The sequence below is a fragment of the Natator depressus genome, chromosome 2 (genome assembly GCF_965152275.1).
Source record: "Natator depressus isolate rNatDep1 chromosome 2, rNatDep2.hap1, whole genome shotgun sequence".
Taxonomy (NCBI): Eukaryota; Metazoa; Chordata; order Testudines; family Cheloniidae; genus Natator; species Natator depressus.
In genome coordinates, this window is record NC_134235.1 from 219,013,659 (window position 1) to 219,032,630 (window position 18,972).

Below are 18,972 nucleotides of genomic sequence, written 5' to 3' on the forward strand. Positions count from 1 at the left end.
TTAATTTGGCTTCAAGTGTATGATCTTGCTCTCTTCTTCATTTTGGCCCAAATCCTGTAATACAGAGCACAGCCCCAACAACTGGCTGTGCGCTAGAGGAAAGGACTGCTTCCCCATCCCCTCCTTAGGATGCTTGCACAGCTGCTCCCATGGCACCAACAAATCCCTGCTGGATTTGGAAGGGGGGGGTGTGGTGGAGGAGACAAGAGGAGCCTTGTTGCAAATGGTTCTTCTGGCCTTGCTCTGTGCACAGCACACATTAACCTCCCCCCCCATCCAGTCCCAACTCATGTACAGTGGAACAGTACCAGTTACATTGCTTTGGGAGTCTTCATGGCTGCACAGGATGGGATTGATTTACCCCTTTGTGTGTGTCTGCTCCCTTAATTGCATTCTTCCTCTCTTTACGGGAATGGGACACATGGTCAATAATACAAGTCAATGGATAAGGTGGCAGAAGGGCTTCTAAAACCCACTCGTGCATTATGGAACACTTTGGTAAAAAACAAATCTTTCTTCCCCTCCTCACATTTGCTTGAAAATGAGATTTTCCTTCTAAATATGGGACCAGACTCTCCATCATGATTTGGCCTCTTTACGCTTTCCCTTGTGGAAAGTGCCTCTGGGAAATACCCTTGGCATAACAGAGTTCCCTGGATGCTGTAGATTTGCCAGAATGCTCTTAGTCACTCCCTCTCAGCCCCTAATGCAGGGACCTGGATTTGGCCCTTTGTGCTTGTCTGCCTCCTTCCTATTTGTCAAAATTCATGTTAGCAGTTCTCTTCCTCTATTCTTAGCTGCAGAGTGGCCCCTAGCACATTGTGGCAATTGAGTGTAATTTAGAGCAGCCATGAAGCTGTTCTAATTTAAGACAGGGGCCAAAATATGCAGGTCACAGATATACATGTGCACACCATAGCTCAGCTGCAAACTGAGAATTTTGCTCACATTTCTTTTTCCTCTGATGTGTCAGCATTTCTAAGAGTAATGTTGCTATTGCTTCCCCTGTGAATCCAAGTGACATTCCTGTTCTTAAAAAAAAATTCTAAAAATGAAATAAGTGTTGTCAGAAAAAACTTATTCCACAGTAGAGAGAAATATCAATCTTTTGAATTATGGTAATAGGATTTACCATTTTAACTTGAAAATTTAGAATGAAATAAAAGTGAGATCCCAACAGTTTGTCCCTTAATCACAACTAACTTGATGGCATAAAAACAAATTACCTTGTAAAAAGCCAAAATGGGTGGCAATTTTGCATCAGTTATTTTAAACTGCAGACTTGGAATTATTTTAATCCACACTTTGATTTTGTCCCTCCATGTTTCTCCTGCATATCTCATTGGACAAAAACCAGTGAATTTATATTATGTTATATTAGGTGGATACAGGGGTTTTAGAACCCTTCTATGTCACTCTGGCCCTTTTATCAGGCATAAAGGAGCTTGGTATGGGGATGAGAATCTTACGTGATGTATTTACTGCTGAAAATGTCTTCAGAGACAGAAAAATAAGTTTGCTCTAAGTAAGGGTGGATAGTCTAAGGCCAGGGTCCTGGAAAGATTCATTGATATGTTCAACTGTACAGGAATAGAGTAGCAGCCGTGTTAGTCTGTATCCGCAAAAAGAAAAGGAGGACTTGTGGCACCTTAGAGACTAACAAATTTGTTAGTCTCTAAGGTGCCATAAGTCCTCCTTTTCTTTTTGTACAGGAGTAGTCACACTGAAGTAAAGTTAAGCAAGTGCAGCACTGAGACCATAATTTTTTTAACTCTATCTATAAACTAAGGATCATAGTGGATTCTACTAACAATTTGAGATACATTTATTTTTTCTTTTTTACGCCAAACAAAAAACATACCTAATGTGCTCTCACTAGGGTCTTCGGGGTCTGGAGTATTACTGAGCAGACTGTGTATGTCTCCACGTCGACGCTGTCTATGCCTCCTCCGATACTGAAATTCAGCATATTCCTGCATAAATCAAAGGTTACAAAATACAGGGGAACATGCAATATTTTTTCTCCCATAACCAACAGTACATTTTCTATTAAGAAAAATGTGTGATTTTATACATTTATTATAAAATCACCTGTTCCTAGAAAATAAATCGCAGATTGTCGTGCAAGAAATTAAAAAAAAGAAAAAAAAAAAGACAGCAGGTAATCCTAAATGAACAAAATCATTAACGAGCAAAGCCTGCTAGTTGCAGATATCTGAATACTTGCAATCTCCATTTTTAAATAATTTCAAGTTCTGTTAATTTTGTTTACAAGTTTTAATACCAAATTTTAATTATTTTTAGACATACAACTGATTAAATATGAGCCTTCTCTCTTTTTTGTTTAACATTAGACATTAAGGAGCGACCTTCTAAGGCCCCATACCCAGAAAAACACTTAAATTTGTGCCTGTTTTCCAGGAATTGTAAAGTTATGCATGTGCTTAAAGTGCTTTACTGACTTGCGGCTTACATTTGCAGGGCTAACACAAATCTGTGGTACAAAGTGGCTGGTCTGTGCCCCTCTGGTGTCCCTAGCCTCTGTCTGCCAGAAGCTGGGAATGGATCACTCGATGACTACCTGTTCTGTTCATCCCCTCTGGGGCACCTGGTATTGGCCACTGTCGGAAGACAGGATACTGGGTTAGATGGACCTTTGGGGTCTGACCCAGTATGGCCGTTCTTATGTTCTAACTGGGGTGGATTTCATCCACTGCATAGGGATAAAAAGAGGCATGCCATCGTACCTACTTATTTAACACTTTTGACAAGTCAGGGTGGGTGTGGGCATCAGAGTAGGGACTGCAAATTTTTCTTAGTGTGATTTGTTTATTTACAAAATGTACACAAATCTTGTTTTACTTGAACAGAGGTGGCAAAAAACTGCACTTAGATGTTAATTCCCTTTATCAGAAACTGCAGGTAAGGCACCACAGTCATGCCCCAAGAAGCAGCTGTCTCCAACTTCTGTCTCTCTCTAGGATTCACACCAATTTCAAACAAATCTAACTAGTTAAACACATACTAAACTTATTTTCTCCGTCAGCCCCTGCACTTTACACCTGGGAAACTCCTACTCCAAAGCTTCTCTTGTACTGCGTGGCCTGGAAAAGGTCATTAAGCCTCCTTTTGTACAGCTGCTCTGCAACATAAAAGAAACTTAGAAAGGACCAACAGTCCAGACAGTTACTTCATGGCCTCTTCAGTTCTTTCTATGGAGAGTTTCATCCCAGGTGCTTACACATTAACAACAAATACAAGCTGTAAGCACTTTCACCACAATAGGATCAATGCTAGCAGACTCTTGCTCCTGTGTGAAGTTCCACTGATTCAAGTGCAGCAGCAGGACCTTAATTTCCAGATCTTGATGCCTAACAATTGACTTAGTATTCTTTACACCATATACACCTATTCCTTAAGTAAAGAGATCCATATTAATTTATAAATATACACACACCCACCATGGGGATTGAGAATGATCAGAAACGAGTCCATAAAGTATTAAGATTTGAAAGTCATTGCAGATATTACATAAAATATAATTTTCTCTCTGTTTGCAATAAGGTCACAGATTTCACTTATGGCCTTTTTAATAATTGTTGTTTCTTTAATATATTTGTGCTTCAGACAGATATCTCCACTCATACAGATATCATTTTGTGTCTGATTACTTAGAAAGATGTTATATATTTTAGCAATATAGATTTTAATTTTATTGCACTGAAAAGTAGAATTTTCATATACTGGCCTAAATATAGTGCTTTTTACTGAAAACATTCAAATTTTCTCTATTCTGGGTAGAATTTTGTGGTAACAAGATCTGGTATATGCAAATATTTTACTTTGGTATCAGTAAAAATACATAATTGTGCTAAAAAGTTTGTCTAGTGAGTTTAATGGAAAATACAAAAAGGACAATTATTTTAGCTACAGAATTCCTTTAGCTCAGGTGGTTGCAAGTATCTTTGGCAGCTGAGGTACAAAGGATCCAATTTAAATCAGACGGTGTCATATTTGGGCAAATTATAACGGCTAATCAACTGTCATCTAAACATGACTGCCATGTTACTTATTGTTTAACAGAAGCTTTCCCTTTTCTAGTCTGCCTTTTCTCCTACCCTGTTCCTCCTGGGCTGTTGTAACATCACAGATATAGTTCTGTCTCACAAAACACTGAATTATGTAGGAACAAAGGAAGAACTGAAGGAATTGGACAGGAGAAACAAGCTGATTACACTATAAGAAGCAAGCTGTTTTTTCTGACAGCATATTGCTAACCAGCAACAATAGGAAAGGAAATATATAGAAAATGGAGTTTTATAAGACCTGGTATTTTTCCAGTGTGTCTGAAAGTGACTGGCTCGTAAGAAAAATGAAGAAGTGAGATTTCTCCTTTAACCTCACGGTTTGATTTAAACCCCCCGAAATATTTAATTCAAGTTAGGGAGAGAAAGGAAAACTTGAAAGGAAAATGCACATATTATATGCAGTGCAGTTTGACAATCACATAAATATTCTTCCACCATGTATAAATGGTAAAATATTGTTTTAAAAAATTGTATTTTGCTTTTTCTAATCCTGTCAGCAGTAGTCCATCCTGCAGAAAAAGTGATATTATTTGTGACATGACTAACATAATATTGTATCTAGGGCTGTCAATTAATTGTAGTTAACCCACGCAATTAACTCAAAAATATTAATCGCGATTAAAAAAATTAATCACTATTAATTGCACTTTTAATCGCACTGTTAAACAATAGAATACCAATTGAAATTTATTATGAATGCTTTTTTACATTTTCAAATATATTGATTTCAATTACAACACAGAATACAAAGTGTGCAGTGCTCACTTTATATTATTATTTTTATTACAAATATTTGCACTATAAAAATGATAAACAAAGAAATAGTGTTTTTCAGTTCACCTCATACAAGTACCATAATGCAATATCTTTACAATGAAAGTGCAACTTACAAATGTAGATTTTTTTTGTTACATAACTGCACTGAAAAAACCAAAACAATGTAAAACTTTAGAGCCTACAAGTCCACTCAGTCCTACTTCTTGTTCAGCCAATCGCTAAGACAAACAAGTTTGTTTACATTTACAGGAGATACTGCTGCCTGCTTCTTATTTACAATGTCACCTGAAAGTGAGAACAGGCATTTAAATGGCACTTTTGTAGCCGGCATTACAAGGAATTTACATGCCAGATAAGCTAAACATTTGTATGCCCTTTCATGCTTCGGCCACCATTCCATAGGACATGTTTCCATGCTGACGACGCTCGTTTAAAAAAAATGCGTTAATTAAATTTGTGACTGCACTCCTTGGGGGAGAACTGTATGTCTCCTGCTCTGTTTTACCCGCATTCTGCCATATATTTCATGTTCTAGCAGTCTCAGATGATGACCCAACAGATGTTGTTCATTTTAAGAACATGTTCACTTCAGATTTGACAAAACGCAAAGATGGTACCAATGTGAGATTTCTAAAGATAGCTACAGCACTTGACCAAAGATTTAAGAATCTGAAGTGCTTTCCAAAATCTGAGAGAGATGAAGCGTGGAGCATGCTTTCAGAAGTCTTAAAAGAGCAACATTCCTATGTGGAAACTACAGAACCCGAACCACCAAAAAAGAAAATCAACCTTCTGCTGGTGGCATCTGACTCAGATGATGAAAATGAATATGCATCGCTCCACACTGCTTTGGATTGTTACTGAGCAGAACCCGTCATCGGCATTGACGTGTGTCCTCTGGAAGGGACGCTGAAGCATGAAGGGACATATGAATCTTTAGAGCATCCGGCACGTAAATATATCTTGCGATGACGGCTACCACTGTGCCATGCAAACACCTGTTGTCACTTTCAGGTTAAACTGTAAACAAGAAGCAGGCAGCATTATCTCCTGCAAATGTAAACAAACTTGTTTGTCTGAGCGATTGGCTGAACAAGAAGTAGGATGGAGTGGACATGCAGGCTCTAAAATTTTACATTGTTTTATTTTTGAGTGCAGTTATTTTTTTGTACATAATTCTACATTTGTAAGTTCAACTTTCATGATAAAGAGATTGCACTACATTATTTGTATTAGGTGAACTGAAAAAACTATTTATTTTGTTTTTTTTACTGTGCAAATATTTGTCATCAAAAATAATAATATAAAGTGAGCACTGTACACTTTGTATTCTGTGGTAATTGAAATCAATATGTTTGAAAATGTAGAAAACATCCAAAAATATTTAAATAAATGGTATTCTATCATTCTTTAGCAGTGCGATTAATCACACAATTAATTGCAATAAATTTATTTAATTGCTTGACAGCCCTAATTATATCAGAAATTATCTAGTTTCCTTCCTCTTTAATACTACTTTTACATTCAGAATAATATTTGTTTAAAATTTAAACAGAACATTTAATTTTAAATCTTTAATTTTTTGTTGAATTGTTAAATCAGTAAAGAATGGAAGATAGTGTGCCACTTCATTTAGGTTCTCTGTCAAATTCTGTTGGACTGGTATTGCATTCAAAAGTATATTTTTAATTATACAGATTTTTGAATATTTACTATAAAAATCTTGCACCAAATGCAGGCATGTTTTGTTCATAGATTATTGCCTTGCTCTGAGATTGGAAAAAATACAATGCAAAAGAGTTGGTCTGATGCCATCCTTAAGAGCTGTCTTTTCATAAGACTCATTGTTTAGGTACTGCCCAATTACCCATGCATATATTTCCTTCTATTGTGAAGCAAAGAAAATGGAAAGCTTAAACCCAACCTTGCAAGCCTCCATACAATATGAAACAAAATCTGGAATCTCTCCATGCAAAACAGAATTACACCCTGGTTCCTATAATATGCAGAGCGACATTAAAAATGTAAAAAAGAAATAGTTTACCTCAGGGGATGCAAATCCTAAATATTCCCAATCCCATGTTCCACCAGCAAAGCTATAAATTAAATTAGATACATCATGTAATTTATTAGCAGAATAAAGTATGAACAATGGCTCCCGCAGTCTACAACTGTAAACCACCTTGAGGTGAACTCCTCATGTGGTTAACACATACATTTATAAAAATGTTTCAGAAGATTGGATAAGTAAATTATTTAAAATTCTGGATTTTGAAAATTATTCTCAGCAGTAATTTAAATAGTGTTTGGTGAGTGCCAAGTATTTAAGTGGCTATTTTGAAGTACAGGACGTGAAACGAGGCCACAAGTACTCAGCTAGCTATTAAGAGATCAAAAAACTGGGTGTGAATTATACTATAAAAATTCATATCTAGTACACTGACTAAACTGGGAAAGAATCATTACACCCAAATTATGCTTCACTGTCACAATGGCTCGGAGGGTAGAACAATTGAGTGGGTGCATATATATTATAATTATACTTATTATTAACTATTCTTGTAATTCACAACTTGGCATATCTTAATGTAATTTAAAAAAAAACAGAAAAAACTAAAAGAGAATGATTTTTAGGTCTACATCCTTTCACGAGAAGAAAAGGAAGAGAAATGTGGGGATAAAATAGTATACACACACCAAACCTACCAGTAACTTCAAACAATTAAAATGTAATCTAAACAGAACACTGAGTAGCAAAAATATTGCTTCTCTGAATCAGTTCCATCGATCACATTACTCTATTAAGATCTTTATTCTATTAACAAGCTGTCTTCAGTTTAACACCTTTCACTTGTCAGATGACCAGACTGCAATGGAAGTGTATACAGCAATTTGAGTTGTCATCCACAAGGTGCCATAAGAGTGAAATGAAAATGCCAATCTAATAAAAAATATAGGAACTGTGAATGAGATTATTTGGCTTTCTAGCTAGAGGAAGAAATCAATGACTTCCCCACACAGATCTAGTCAGCCTCTGCAACTTCCTAAACTCCAGGGGTGGATTTCTACCAAAGCATGGGCTCTATCTCCCATGCTAATATTGCAACTGCACCTGTGTGGAAAGAGTTGGCAACCCCCCCCCCCCCCAAAAAAAACAAACAAACAAAAAAAAAAACCACTGGTGAAAATCCTGCCTGGTTTTGGATTTCATTACAAATTTAAAAGTCAGCCAAGATTCCTCATTTTCAGTTCCAAAATGAAAGTGAGAGACACTTGGCAGTTTAACGGAGTTTCACATGCTGAAGTTTAAAGTGAAAGGATGTAATTTCACACGAATCAAATGAAGGAAGTGTTTGTTGAGCCAGTGACCTACAACTACAAAATTCTGTCAGCTCTATTTTGCCTTGAGGTGTATGTCAAAGCAAGCACTAGTTTGAGGGGTGGGTTTACAGAGCTTGGTAGCTGTAACCTGAACTTTTTTGGTTTGCACACGCTTTTTATGCCTAAATTACCTGCGCCTTGGAGCTTCTGGTGAGTCTGCAGGGGCAACTCCCCGGGCCACAGAGGCCAGAAACTCTTGCCTCTTCTGCTGCACAAGACATGCTGCACGGATTATTTTATGACGAGGCGTACGAAGATAAGGCCTGTTTACTTTCTGAGCAAGGTCTTCAGTGACCATTTCTAAGTCTGTCTGCAACAGAAAATAAACAAAGTGTACCACGTAATGTTACAACAAAATAAAACAGTTAAATGAAAAACTGGCATAACTGCAGTTATGCAGAAACTGATGGAACTCCCTCAGCCCTCGAAGAATTTTTACCATTGAGGGCAGAGGTGTGCTAAGACCATGCCAATTATGCTGACCAATACTGTCTCGTTGTTTCCTTGTACTCCCCATTTGTCTTTATCCATCCCATCTTGTTCTTAAATTGTAAGTTCTTTGGGGCAGGTTCTGTCTTGTGGTTCTGTGTTTGTATAGTGTCTAGCATAATGGGTCCTGGTCCTTAACTAGGGCTCTTAGGTACTATGGAAATACATATAAATAAATAAAGTTGTGAGGTATAGTGAGCCAAGCCCTCTAGTGGCCATTGCATGCCATCCCCCGCTGGGTGTAATAAATACTGCCCTGTAATTCCAGAAAGTTCCTTCTTGATTGGCCATCAAGAAAGGGGCTGTCTGTTGAAAAAAGCATCATTCTGACATAACTTTCATTCACCACATAATTCCCAAACTCTATGGGGAGGTATCTTCTTTAATGTTTATGTGTTGATTCTATTTTTTGGGGGGGAGGGGTATATTTTTGGATATGGTTAATCATTTCGTATTGGTTTATCATCCTAGGGAGCTTCACTTCCTGTGCAAATGAAGGGACTGAGTAGATCATTTAGAGGACATTATTTACACCCAGCAGAGAAAGGAGATTTGATGGTCAATGCAGGGCTTGGCTTGCACTATACCCAAAGCCAGTGCCCTCAGGAATCAAAATTATTTTAGAATTGAGGGAGATCTGCTGGTCTCAACCGAATCCAGGAATGAGAATCCTGTTAATATATCTTCAGAAAAGCTGAATTACAAGTGTATATTTTTCATTAAGAATCTGTTTGTCTTTAAAGCTGCAATAAAATATTTGTAATAAAATAAGTGTATTATAGACTAAACAATCCTGCCAAAACTATTCTTCACTCCCTTCCCCCTAATTTGGTTGTAGCCTTAAAACCTCTAAAGACAGAATTCAAAGTCATATTGACCCAACAATGAGTTTAATGTTACAGCAAAATAAATAGTTCATTATACACATTTTTTCCCACATCTTTGTCATTTTGAACTAAGTTTAAGAATTTTATGTAGTCAGAAAACATGCCATATGGATAACTAGTATTACAAGAAAAATTAGTTGTGTCATAAAAAGCAAAACATACTTATTTTACCTGCATAAGTTCAAATATTTCTTTCTTTGTGCTTTTAGGTTCCAAAAAGAATCCATATGGATAAGAACACTTGAGAATGCGGCGAGTTTTTAGGAGCTCTTGTACTGCATCTTCAATGAAAGTGGTATCAGGACAGCCTCCTTCAGCTGTACAGTAACACAAGCATTGTAAAAACATTTTTCTGCTGACCTCAGTAGTTTTATTATGAGAGTTTCCCCCAAAAGAAGTACAAGTTATGTAAGATCAGAAATATTTTCCAAATAAAATCCAGTCCATACTGTAAATGGGTAGGTGTGGTTATGGTAAAAAAACTAACTATGTATCACTAGCTTCTCTCTAACTCAAGTGATCTATTCCTTGGGTGTATTTAGCGTCTCATATGCTTATTCTACTTCCTAATAGAAGCTTTTACCACATTTTATTTACACTAACATTTCAGAATGAGAAATTACACTGTGTAATAGGCTCTAATGAGCCCTATCAATAAAAGGCTTATCCAGAAGGACAGATAAGATTGCTCACTTGGGCCAGCTGGGTAAAACTGCCAGCAGTGACGACCTGACCAGGTCTGAATTTCCACTCTTGCAGGTGGTGACATAGCAGGTTGTCTTCATACAGTTTCAATACAGACTTATGCCCATGATCCTGCAAAGAGCTCCTTGTGGGCAACCCCTACGTACACGCAGAGCTCACTGGAGGATCAAGACTATTTCTTTATTATGGGTACACTTCTCTACAGAGTAAGAAAATAAACTGATGCAGAACAGATTCACATATAACAAGTTGTGCACTGTGCTGTGCACTGGTTGAATCAAATCACCTTTCCTCACCCTAAAGGTGACTGCATTTCAGAAGCAAGTGATTCTTTCTATATTGAATACATGCTGTAGTTCCTAATGCACCTTGGGATCCTTCAGAGTGTAAGTCACTACATAAATGTAAGATACCATTAAAAGTCTGAAATTCATACTTCACTGTTTCCTCAAGCAATTTCAACTTTGTTTTGTCCCTTCTCCCACATATTTTAAATAAATACATGGAATAAGGTGTGGGGGGCTGTTGCACATAAACACTGAAAGAGAATTGTTATCTCCTTAACAACAAAGGACTCAAACTCAAGTTATCAAGATGAACTGAGGACTGACAAAGGCTGAAAGTTCAAAGCCTTAAATGTACAGAAGTAGCAGTCTGAAATATATCATTTCTTGTAGGCATCAATATAAGTAAAGAAAAATCTGAAGAACAAATTTTTTTCTTTTAGTGTAAAGAGATATTTGACTTCAAACCACCATTATAAATCAGTAAATACTAACAAACTACTTACTTCCACTGAGAGCTCTACTCAACTGCTCCATCTTTTCTTTGGCAGTTTTTAGAAGGCGCTGTTCTAACTAAAAAAAGGGACAAAAATAAAGTTCAACAAATTCATCTAATTTCTGGACTAATAAAGTGGGGAAAAATTTACTAGAAACTGTTTGGACCATACCTGATAGCTGAGCTCATGGTTCTTAAACCTCGTGTAATAGTGCATAAACCTATCAAGCTCTTGAAATCGTCTGTGTTTCTTTTCAGCCTAGAAAATAAGAACTCAAACATGAATCATTCATTTAAAGTCTATTAGACTTATATTATTTTCACAATCATCAGCAAATACAAAACTATAGTCAGCTGTTTCAGCTGGGAACATTAGACATTTATACACAAAATACCATGGTAATGGGTACTGTTTAAGACATACTCCTGGAGGAATTATACAAAACTTTAAAATTCTGCCAATTTTATTTGTCAAAATAACACTATATAATCACACCAGTTTCAATTATTTTGGTAATTTATTTCAAAATACCTTTCAGCAAGTTTGTCTGTAGCAATACAAACATACACACAAAAAATTCTTCCAAGAGTAGAGAGTTAAAGAAACCCCTATGACAACACAGTTCCTGTTTCACCTCCTCCTCCCGCCCCGCAAACCCAGCTGCGGGGCCAGACCCCAGCTAATACACCTGAAGCTCCTCCCTCCCTAGCCCAGCTGCAGAGGCCCCCAGCTCAGACACCTGTCCCCCTCCCCCAAGAGCCCAGCTGCAGGGGCCCCCTCTCCCAGACACCCACACCCCCTTCCGCCCCAGAGCTCAGCTGCAGGGGTCCCCTAGCCTAGACACCCGCCCCCAGGGATCCAGAGGGAAAAACAGCCTGATGCTCGATCCCAGGTTTGGGTGGAGTTTCCTGCAAGTCGCGTCCTTCTCTCAGAGTGTTCAAGGAACTGTAGCTGCCGGGAATGCTCCAGCTCCCTCCCTTTCCCCCTCCCCACAGCAGTGTCTTCTATGTGCAAGCTGGGCTCTGCCGAGTCCAGTGGCCCCTAGTGGTGGCCAGCAGCACTGTAGCCCATTTCTGTGGGGGAAAGGAAATTCTGTGTGCACATTAATTTTTGCAAAATTCTGCACTGCACAGTGGTGCAGAATTCCCCCAGGAATAGTCTAAATCAGACAGAAAGGTAATGTTTTGAAATCAGAAGTCTGACAGATACAGCCATCAGAACTGAGGAATTGAGATTTTGTGCCTATAGAGCAGGGGTCGGTAACCTATGGCACGCGTGCCAAAGACGGCATGCCAGCCAATTTTTAATGGCTGGGACCATTAAATGGCCTGCTGCTGAACCCAGGCTGGGACCCCGGCAGGCAGCAGAGTGCCATTAAAAATCCTGCCTGCCCTGGCCCGCTCTTCTCCGCCCCCCCGCGGGGGCAGGGTGAAGAAGCTTGGTCCTGCTGGCTGCTGCTGCAGGGCAAGCAAGCTCCCCCCTCCCTGGCCTCTTCCCCCAGTGTGCTGCGTTCCTGGCTCTCCTCCTCTCCCTGCCGCCGATCAGCTGATAGCCCTTGCCGGGGAGGGGGAGAAGCGGAGCCGCAGCGTGCTCGCTGCTCCGGGGAGGAGGCGGAGAAGAGGTGGGGATGGGGCCGTGGAGTGGAATCAGGGCATATCCCCTCCAGCCCCCTGCTGTGAGCCGCTCTGGGCGGGGGGCTGGGAGCACCCCCACAACCCCAGCCCACACCTCCAGCCCTCTGCCCTGCCCCTGCACCCCCCACAACCCCAGCCCTCTGCCCTGACCCCTGCACCCCCCACACCCTCCAGCCCTCTGCCCTGACCCCTGCACCCCCCCACAACCCCAGCCCTATCTCCAGTACCCCACACACATACCCAGCCCCCCAAACCCCATGCCCTGACTCCTGCACCCCCTCACATCCCCCAGCCCCCTGCCCTGACTCCTGCACCCCCCACACTTCATGTCCTGACTCTTGCACCCCCCACATTCCCACCTCCACCCCTCGCACCAAATGGGAGCTCCTGCACCCCTCGCACCAAATGGGAGCTGCCCAGGTAAGCACTCCACACCCAAACCCCAACCCTGAGCCCCCTCCCTCATTCTAGCTCCTGGCCAGACCCTACAACCCAACCCCCAGCCTGCTCCTTCACCCCCAGCTCTGTGCTCAGTGCACTCCCACCCTCATCTCAGTGCAGAGAGAGAGGAAGAAAATGGGCCAGAACCAGGGAGAAGGTAGGTACCCACTCTATGTGGGCAGGGCCGGGACCCCAGACCGGCAGCGGGCTGAGCGGGGCTGACAGGAGCCAGCGGATGGAACCCCAGACCGGCAGCGGGCTGAGCCGCTCAGCCCACTGCCGGTCTGGGGTCCTGGCTGCCAGCCCTGCTCAGCCCACTGCCAGTCTGGGGTTCTGGCTGCCAGTCCCTTGCCAGCTGGGGTCCCGGCCACAGGCCCCGCTTAGCCTGCTGCCGGCCTAGGAACCCCAGGCTGGCAGCGGGCTGAGTGGGCTGGCAGCGTAAGATCAGCATTTTAATTTAATTTTAAATGAAGCTTCTTAAACATTTTGAAAACCTTGTCTACTTTACATACAACAATAGTTTAGTTAGATAATATACAGACTTATAGAGAGAGAGACCTTCTAAAAAAAATGTTAAAATGTATTACTGGCACGCAAAACCTTAAATTAAAGTGAATAAATGAAGACTCGGCACACCACTTCTGAAAGTTTGCTGACCCCTGCTATAGAGCAACCTTTAAGCAGTGGTCCTCAAAGTATATTGCAAACATCGATTAAGCCAAATAACAGTCCTCTGAAGCACAGAGGGTAATTACAGTACTACTACACTCATTGCACAGAATGGTAACCACAGTAGAGAGAGATGAAGTGACTTTCCCAACATCACACAGTTTGTTAGTACCAGAATCGAGAACCCAGTTGTCTTTGTTCCCAGTATAACACAAGCCAGATAGTATTTTCCTCCTATTATCTCAATATGATATTTACAGTTATAATTCACTTTTTTCCCATTGTGGACCTAGGATGGGGAAAATTAAAGTCTAATAAATTCTTCTCAGGAACACCAATTCAGAATCTTAGGCAAGACAGAAAATTACAGCCTAAGTATTTTATTGTAGCCAATACAGTTTAATCTCCTACCTCCACTGTCATTTCCTTGGACTGTTCCTCTACATGCTGAATGATTTCATAGCGAGTGCACCTGTAATAGCCTCCAGTAGAAGAGCTGTGCTTCTTCCATTCTTCTAGGCAAATCCAGCAAAAGTCATATTTGCACTTCAAAAGAAGAAGAAAACAAAACTAATACCTGCATCCAATCATATTACAGATTTCCAGTACTGCATCATTATTCCACCACAACCAACTGAAGGGACAGAATTCACAGGAATAGTACATTCCCCTGTATGTTTATATGTCAAAAGAAAATGGCCAAGGACCCTCCGAGCAGATGTATTCTAAGCTGCTGTATACATTGTAATAGGTCTATGGTGCCATATAAAAAGTATTGGTTGATTCTCAGACATAGGGCAGGAGTGCTTTGCATTCTATAAATTAAGTCTGAGGTGGATGCACAGAACGAGATGTTGAGTAGAGCTGGATGGGAATATATCAACATGATGTTTCTGTTGAAAAATATCAGTTTGTCACTGTTTGAAACTGTTTGTGGGGCAGAGTCAGTTTCTATGATTTTTTTTTTTTTTAACTCAAAGGTTTTGGAAAAAGTTTTGAAATTGTCAGAGATAATAAGCTAATCATAGAAAAGGCTGCAGAATGGAGGGAGGTTTGGCTAAAGGCTCTCCTTGCTCTGCATCCCTATCAGTAGCTCCCTGCTGCCACAGCAGCTTCGTGGGAGAGGTTGGGCAGCTGTTCCATGGTCAACACTCAGGGCTGTGAGCAGAGGCTCCAGAAGCTGGAGGAGGGGAGCTTCCTTGGCCCTTTGATATTCTACTTTAGGGTGAGCACGCGTGTGTAACAGTACATAAGGGTAAGGGTATAAGCATAAGAGAATGTGTTTCAGTTCAGAGAAATTTATACACTTCTTTTTCCATGGCCTCGCTGAAGATGGAAGACAGACCTCTTTCAGGGGTATAGCTGGATTTAAATATCAGCTGCTGTCATCTTCCATTGGCTCAACATCTTTATTGGATTGTGCTGGTACCATCTTCAGCTCGTGAATATTAAAGCTGCTATTGCATATGTAGCAGAGCTGTTATTCTTCTTCAGCTTTATGGGTATATTGATTTTTGATATTTAAAGTTTTAACTCTCTCTTTTAAATCAAGTCATTTTCTGAGCTATCCCTTTAGATCCGTCAGTGTTTAACAGGAGCAGAAATTATGTTTCAAATGAGTCAAAATACTCCTATTTCCTATAATAAAAGCTCTTGAAATAGTCAGCTCTTAAAATAGTCTTCAGGTCTTTCAGGTCTTAAAACAGCCTTTTTAAATATAAAAGATTCTTAAAGAGAGTATTTAAATGTAAATGGTCAAAGAAAGTATTGTCTTTTCTTTGTACCATCCTTGGAAATTTTCTTCTTGTTTTTAAGAGCTTGATAAGGAGCTGCTTACGCATTGCCAGGTAACTAACTAATTTCCCAATTAATATAAATAATTTCTATACTCAAATGGCTTCTTACATTAGTAACCAGTTATAGCATCAAATGGCTTAGCTATATTTGTATGTAAAATATCTTACTTTTCATATAATGATATCACGCAGTGATTATATGAAGGCCCGCATTTACATATACAATATTTGCAAATATACATGTCAAAATAAGCTTATAGCATATGAGACGAAGTTCCTCCTCTACCTTGGTGGGTCTTGCGCTTATTGGCGGATTTGCTTGCCTTGGAGCTTCACAGCAGCCCTCAGTTTGGCCATTTTATGAACCCACAGTCCAGGTCAACTCCTCCTGTGTCTGACCAGGAGTTGGGAGGATTTGGGGGGAACCCGGGCCCACCCTCTACTCCGGGTTCCAGCCCAGGACCCTGTGGAATGCAGCTGTTTAGAGTGCCTCCTTGAACAGCTGTGCAACAGCTACAACTCCCTGGGCTACTTCCCCATGGCCTCCTCCCAACACCTTCTTTATCCTCACCATAGGACCTTCCTCTGGTGTCTGATAATTCTTGTACTCCTCAGTCCTCCAACAGTATGCATTCTCACTCTCAGCTCCTAGCGCCTCTTGCTCCCAGCTCCTTACTCGCGGACCACGAACTGAAGTGAGCTCCTTTTTAAACCCAGGTGCCCTGATTAGCCTGCCTTAATTGATTCTAGCAGCTTCTTGATTGGCTGCAGGTGTTCTAATCAGCCTGTCTGTCTTAATTGTCTCCAGAAGGTTCCTGATTGTTCTGGAACCTTCCCTGTTACCTTACCCAGGGAAAAGGGACCTACTTAACCTGGGGCTACCATATCTGCCTTCTATTACTCTCCTGTAGCCATCCGGACCAACCCTGTCACACATATTAAGCATTTGAAGGACAACAAAGGTTTTCACCTTTGAGTAGAAACATGAGTTAGAAGTAACCAATATCTTCCATAAAAGATTTTGACTCATTCTCAACCATAAATGAGTCTTCTTGGTTGCTTGCCTTTTGAGCAAATGGTTCCTAGATTTACAACCTACTATTTGTTGTACATTCACAATTTGCAATTAAAGACACTTATAAAATACTCTATACAAGGTCAAAATCCCAATTACTAACATTTATATACATCTTCCAAAGGATAATGTAAAAAGAAAATAGTACAGAATGTTAAAACAAAATAGAAGCTATAAAGCTGCATACAAGAGTCTGTGAACACACACGAAGGTAATAAATATAGTTTTACGGGCAAGGTGGTGTCATCCTCTTTGACACTTTGTTCTCACTGATGACAGAATGCAGACATTTCCTAGGAATTTCCTTAATTAGCTTGAACATTTCATTATTTTATAATGAACCCAGATTAACCAAAAAACATAAGCATGTGAGCTATCGTATTCTCCAAGCATCCTGTGTATGAAAATAACGGTGGCCTAATATTCAGTAACAGTGAAGCCAATTACATAATAACCTAAAATTATAATACATTATAATTGTTTTATTAATAAACTTTTTTTGCATCAATACTGAGGTCTCTCCCCTATTATGTCCTTTACAAATCTTATGCTTCCCCATCTATTTGATATTATGAAGAATGCTAGAAGACCTGGAGGGATACAGAAAGAATAATCCTGAACTGATTTAGAGTATATAAGGAATAAATGACAGCCAATAAAGAGACAGTCTGGTGAAAAACTAATGACTTCTCAAAATCATGGTCCTAAACACTTAGGACCCAATTCTGCACTTTGGGCTGTGTGGACATATAAAATGGAGTGTGGCAGCTGCAGGGAGCCAGTTTTGATTTTCTAATACTCAATCACTAGGATCTGGCAGAAATTAGAGCAGCAGGGAGACTACTCTAACTGCCGCCAAAGGCCTAAAGTCTGTAACAGAACTTACGCAAGTGGATGAACAAGTATATAAGGAGCTCCACTCCACCATGGGGCCCAGCCCTGAAATACAGCTCACATAACCCTTCCCCCTCCTCTTATGTAAGGAAGAGGGGAGGCTGGTACAGGAAGTAGCAGAATTGCCTCTATCAGCTTTCTGATGATGGAGAGTTCCCCTAGAGAAGGGGAATTCAACACCAGTTATCTCTAGCCATTTTAAAGCCACTTTGTGCTGCTTACAAGGTGCAAAGCGTTCTTAGCAGACTGGAGAATCTGGTCCCTAGTTAGTACCTCAAATGCTGGTAGAACTGAAGTAGCGACACTAACTTATGTTTAATGGTGAAAGCCAATCAAGCCTATAGTATGCAACACTTGAAATATTGTTGAGTTGATCTTATTGGCACGAGTTGAGCTCATCTGAAGAAAGAAAAAGATAAATGGTAAACCTAGAATGAACCAGTGAGGGCAAGGCAGGATCTGTTTCTGCTGGTAGCAGAAACAACAAAATCCCTAAATATAGCAGAGGAAAAAAGTGAGGAGGAATATGTAATGGGTGCAGAAAGAAAAAGCCATTTGCATGGTATGGAGAGACAGACTCCTGGAAAAAGAGAGAAAGAACTGTTTTCTAACCCAAGGTACATTTTGATAGAAGCCAACCGACCTACACAAATAAGTGTTTGAAACCTGAGTCGTGACAGATACCCCTTTCTTAATCTGAAAACCTGACATTATTAAATGGACATATTAGCTGCTTCTGCTACTTTCACATAAGCTATTGTGACAAGGTCAGGCCAGATGGCTACAGGAGTGTAGTAGAAGGTAGCTACATTAGCCCCAGATTAAGCAGGTCCCTTTTCTCTGGGTAAGATAACAGGGACTATTCCAGAACAATCAGGAACCTGCTAGAACCTATTAAGGCAAGCAGGCTAATTAGGACACCTGCAGCCAATTAGGAAGCTACGAGAACCAATTAAGGCAGGCAGGCTAATCAGGGCACCTGGTTAAAAAAAGAAAGACATCCCTTCAGTTAGGGAGAGGCATGTAAGGAGCTGGGAGTGAGAGGACGTGCTGCTGGAGGACTGAGAAATAAAAATGTTACCAGGCATCAGGAAGAAGGTCCTGCGGTGAGGACAAAGAAGGTGCTGCAGAGAGGTCATGGGGAAAGTGGCCCAGGGGGTTGTAGCTGCCACACAGCTGTTACAGGAGACATTGTAGACAGCTGCGATCCACAGGCCCCTGGGGTGAAATCAATAGTAGAGGGTGGGCCCATGTTCACCCCATTCCCTCAACTCCCTATTTGACACAAGAGGAGCTGACCTGGACTGAGAGTCATATCAGAGGGGAAGGTCTCTGGCCTGTCCCTGACCCACTAG

The 18,972-nt window shown here is 40.5% G+C and overlaps 1 protein-coding gene and 1 long non-coding RNA gene across 4 annotated transcripts in view; one reads left to right on the forward strand and one right to left on the reverse strand.

The window, feature by feature from the left end:
• Window positions 1-10,028, forward strand: part of LOC141983154 (uncharacterized) — a 50,184-nt gene extending 40,156 nt beyond the window's left edge. The window contains exon 3 of the long non-coding RNA XR_012638309.1: window positions 9,832-10,028. This is a non-coding gene — a long non-coding RNA (uncharacterized LOC141983154). The remainder of the gene's footprint in view (window positions 1-9,831) is intronic.
• ANKIB1 (ankyrin repeat and IBR domain containing 1) overlaps window positions 1-18,972 on the reverse strand; it is a 167,111-nt gene that overhangs the window by 4,826 nt on the left and 143,313 nt on the right. For 2 of the 3 annotated variants that reach the window (XM_074945935.1, XM_074945933.1), the window contains exons 12-18: window positions 14,264-14,398; window positions 11,280-11,366; window positions 11,118-11,184; window positions 9,794-9,939; window positions 8,378-8,556; window positions 6,910-6,961; window positions 1,862-1,973 (exon numbers count right to left, since the gene is read on the reverse strand). In XM_074945935.1, coding sequence (XP_074802036.1) covers window positions 1,862-1,973; window positions 6,910-6,961; window positions 8,378-8,556; window positions 9,794-9,939; window positions 11,118-11,184; window positions 11,280-11,366; window positions 14,264-14,398 — 778 coding nt within the window. The remainder of the gene's footprint in view (window positions 1-1,861; window positions 1,974-6,909; window positions 6,962-8,377; window positions 8,557-9,793; window positions 9,940-11,117; window positions 11,185-11,279; window positions 11,367-14,263; window positions 14,399-18,972) is intronic. The other variant, XM_074945934.1, reaches the window with a different exon arrangement.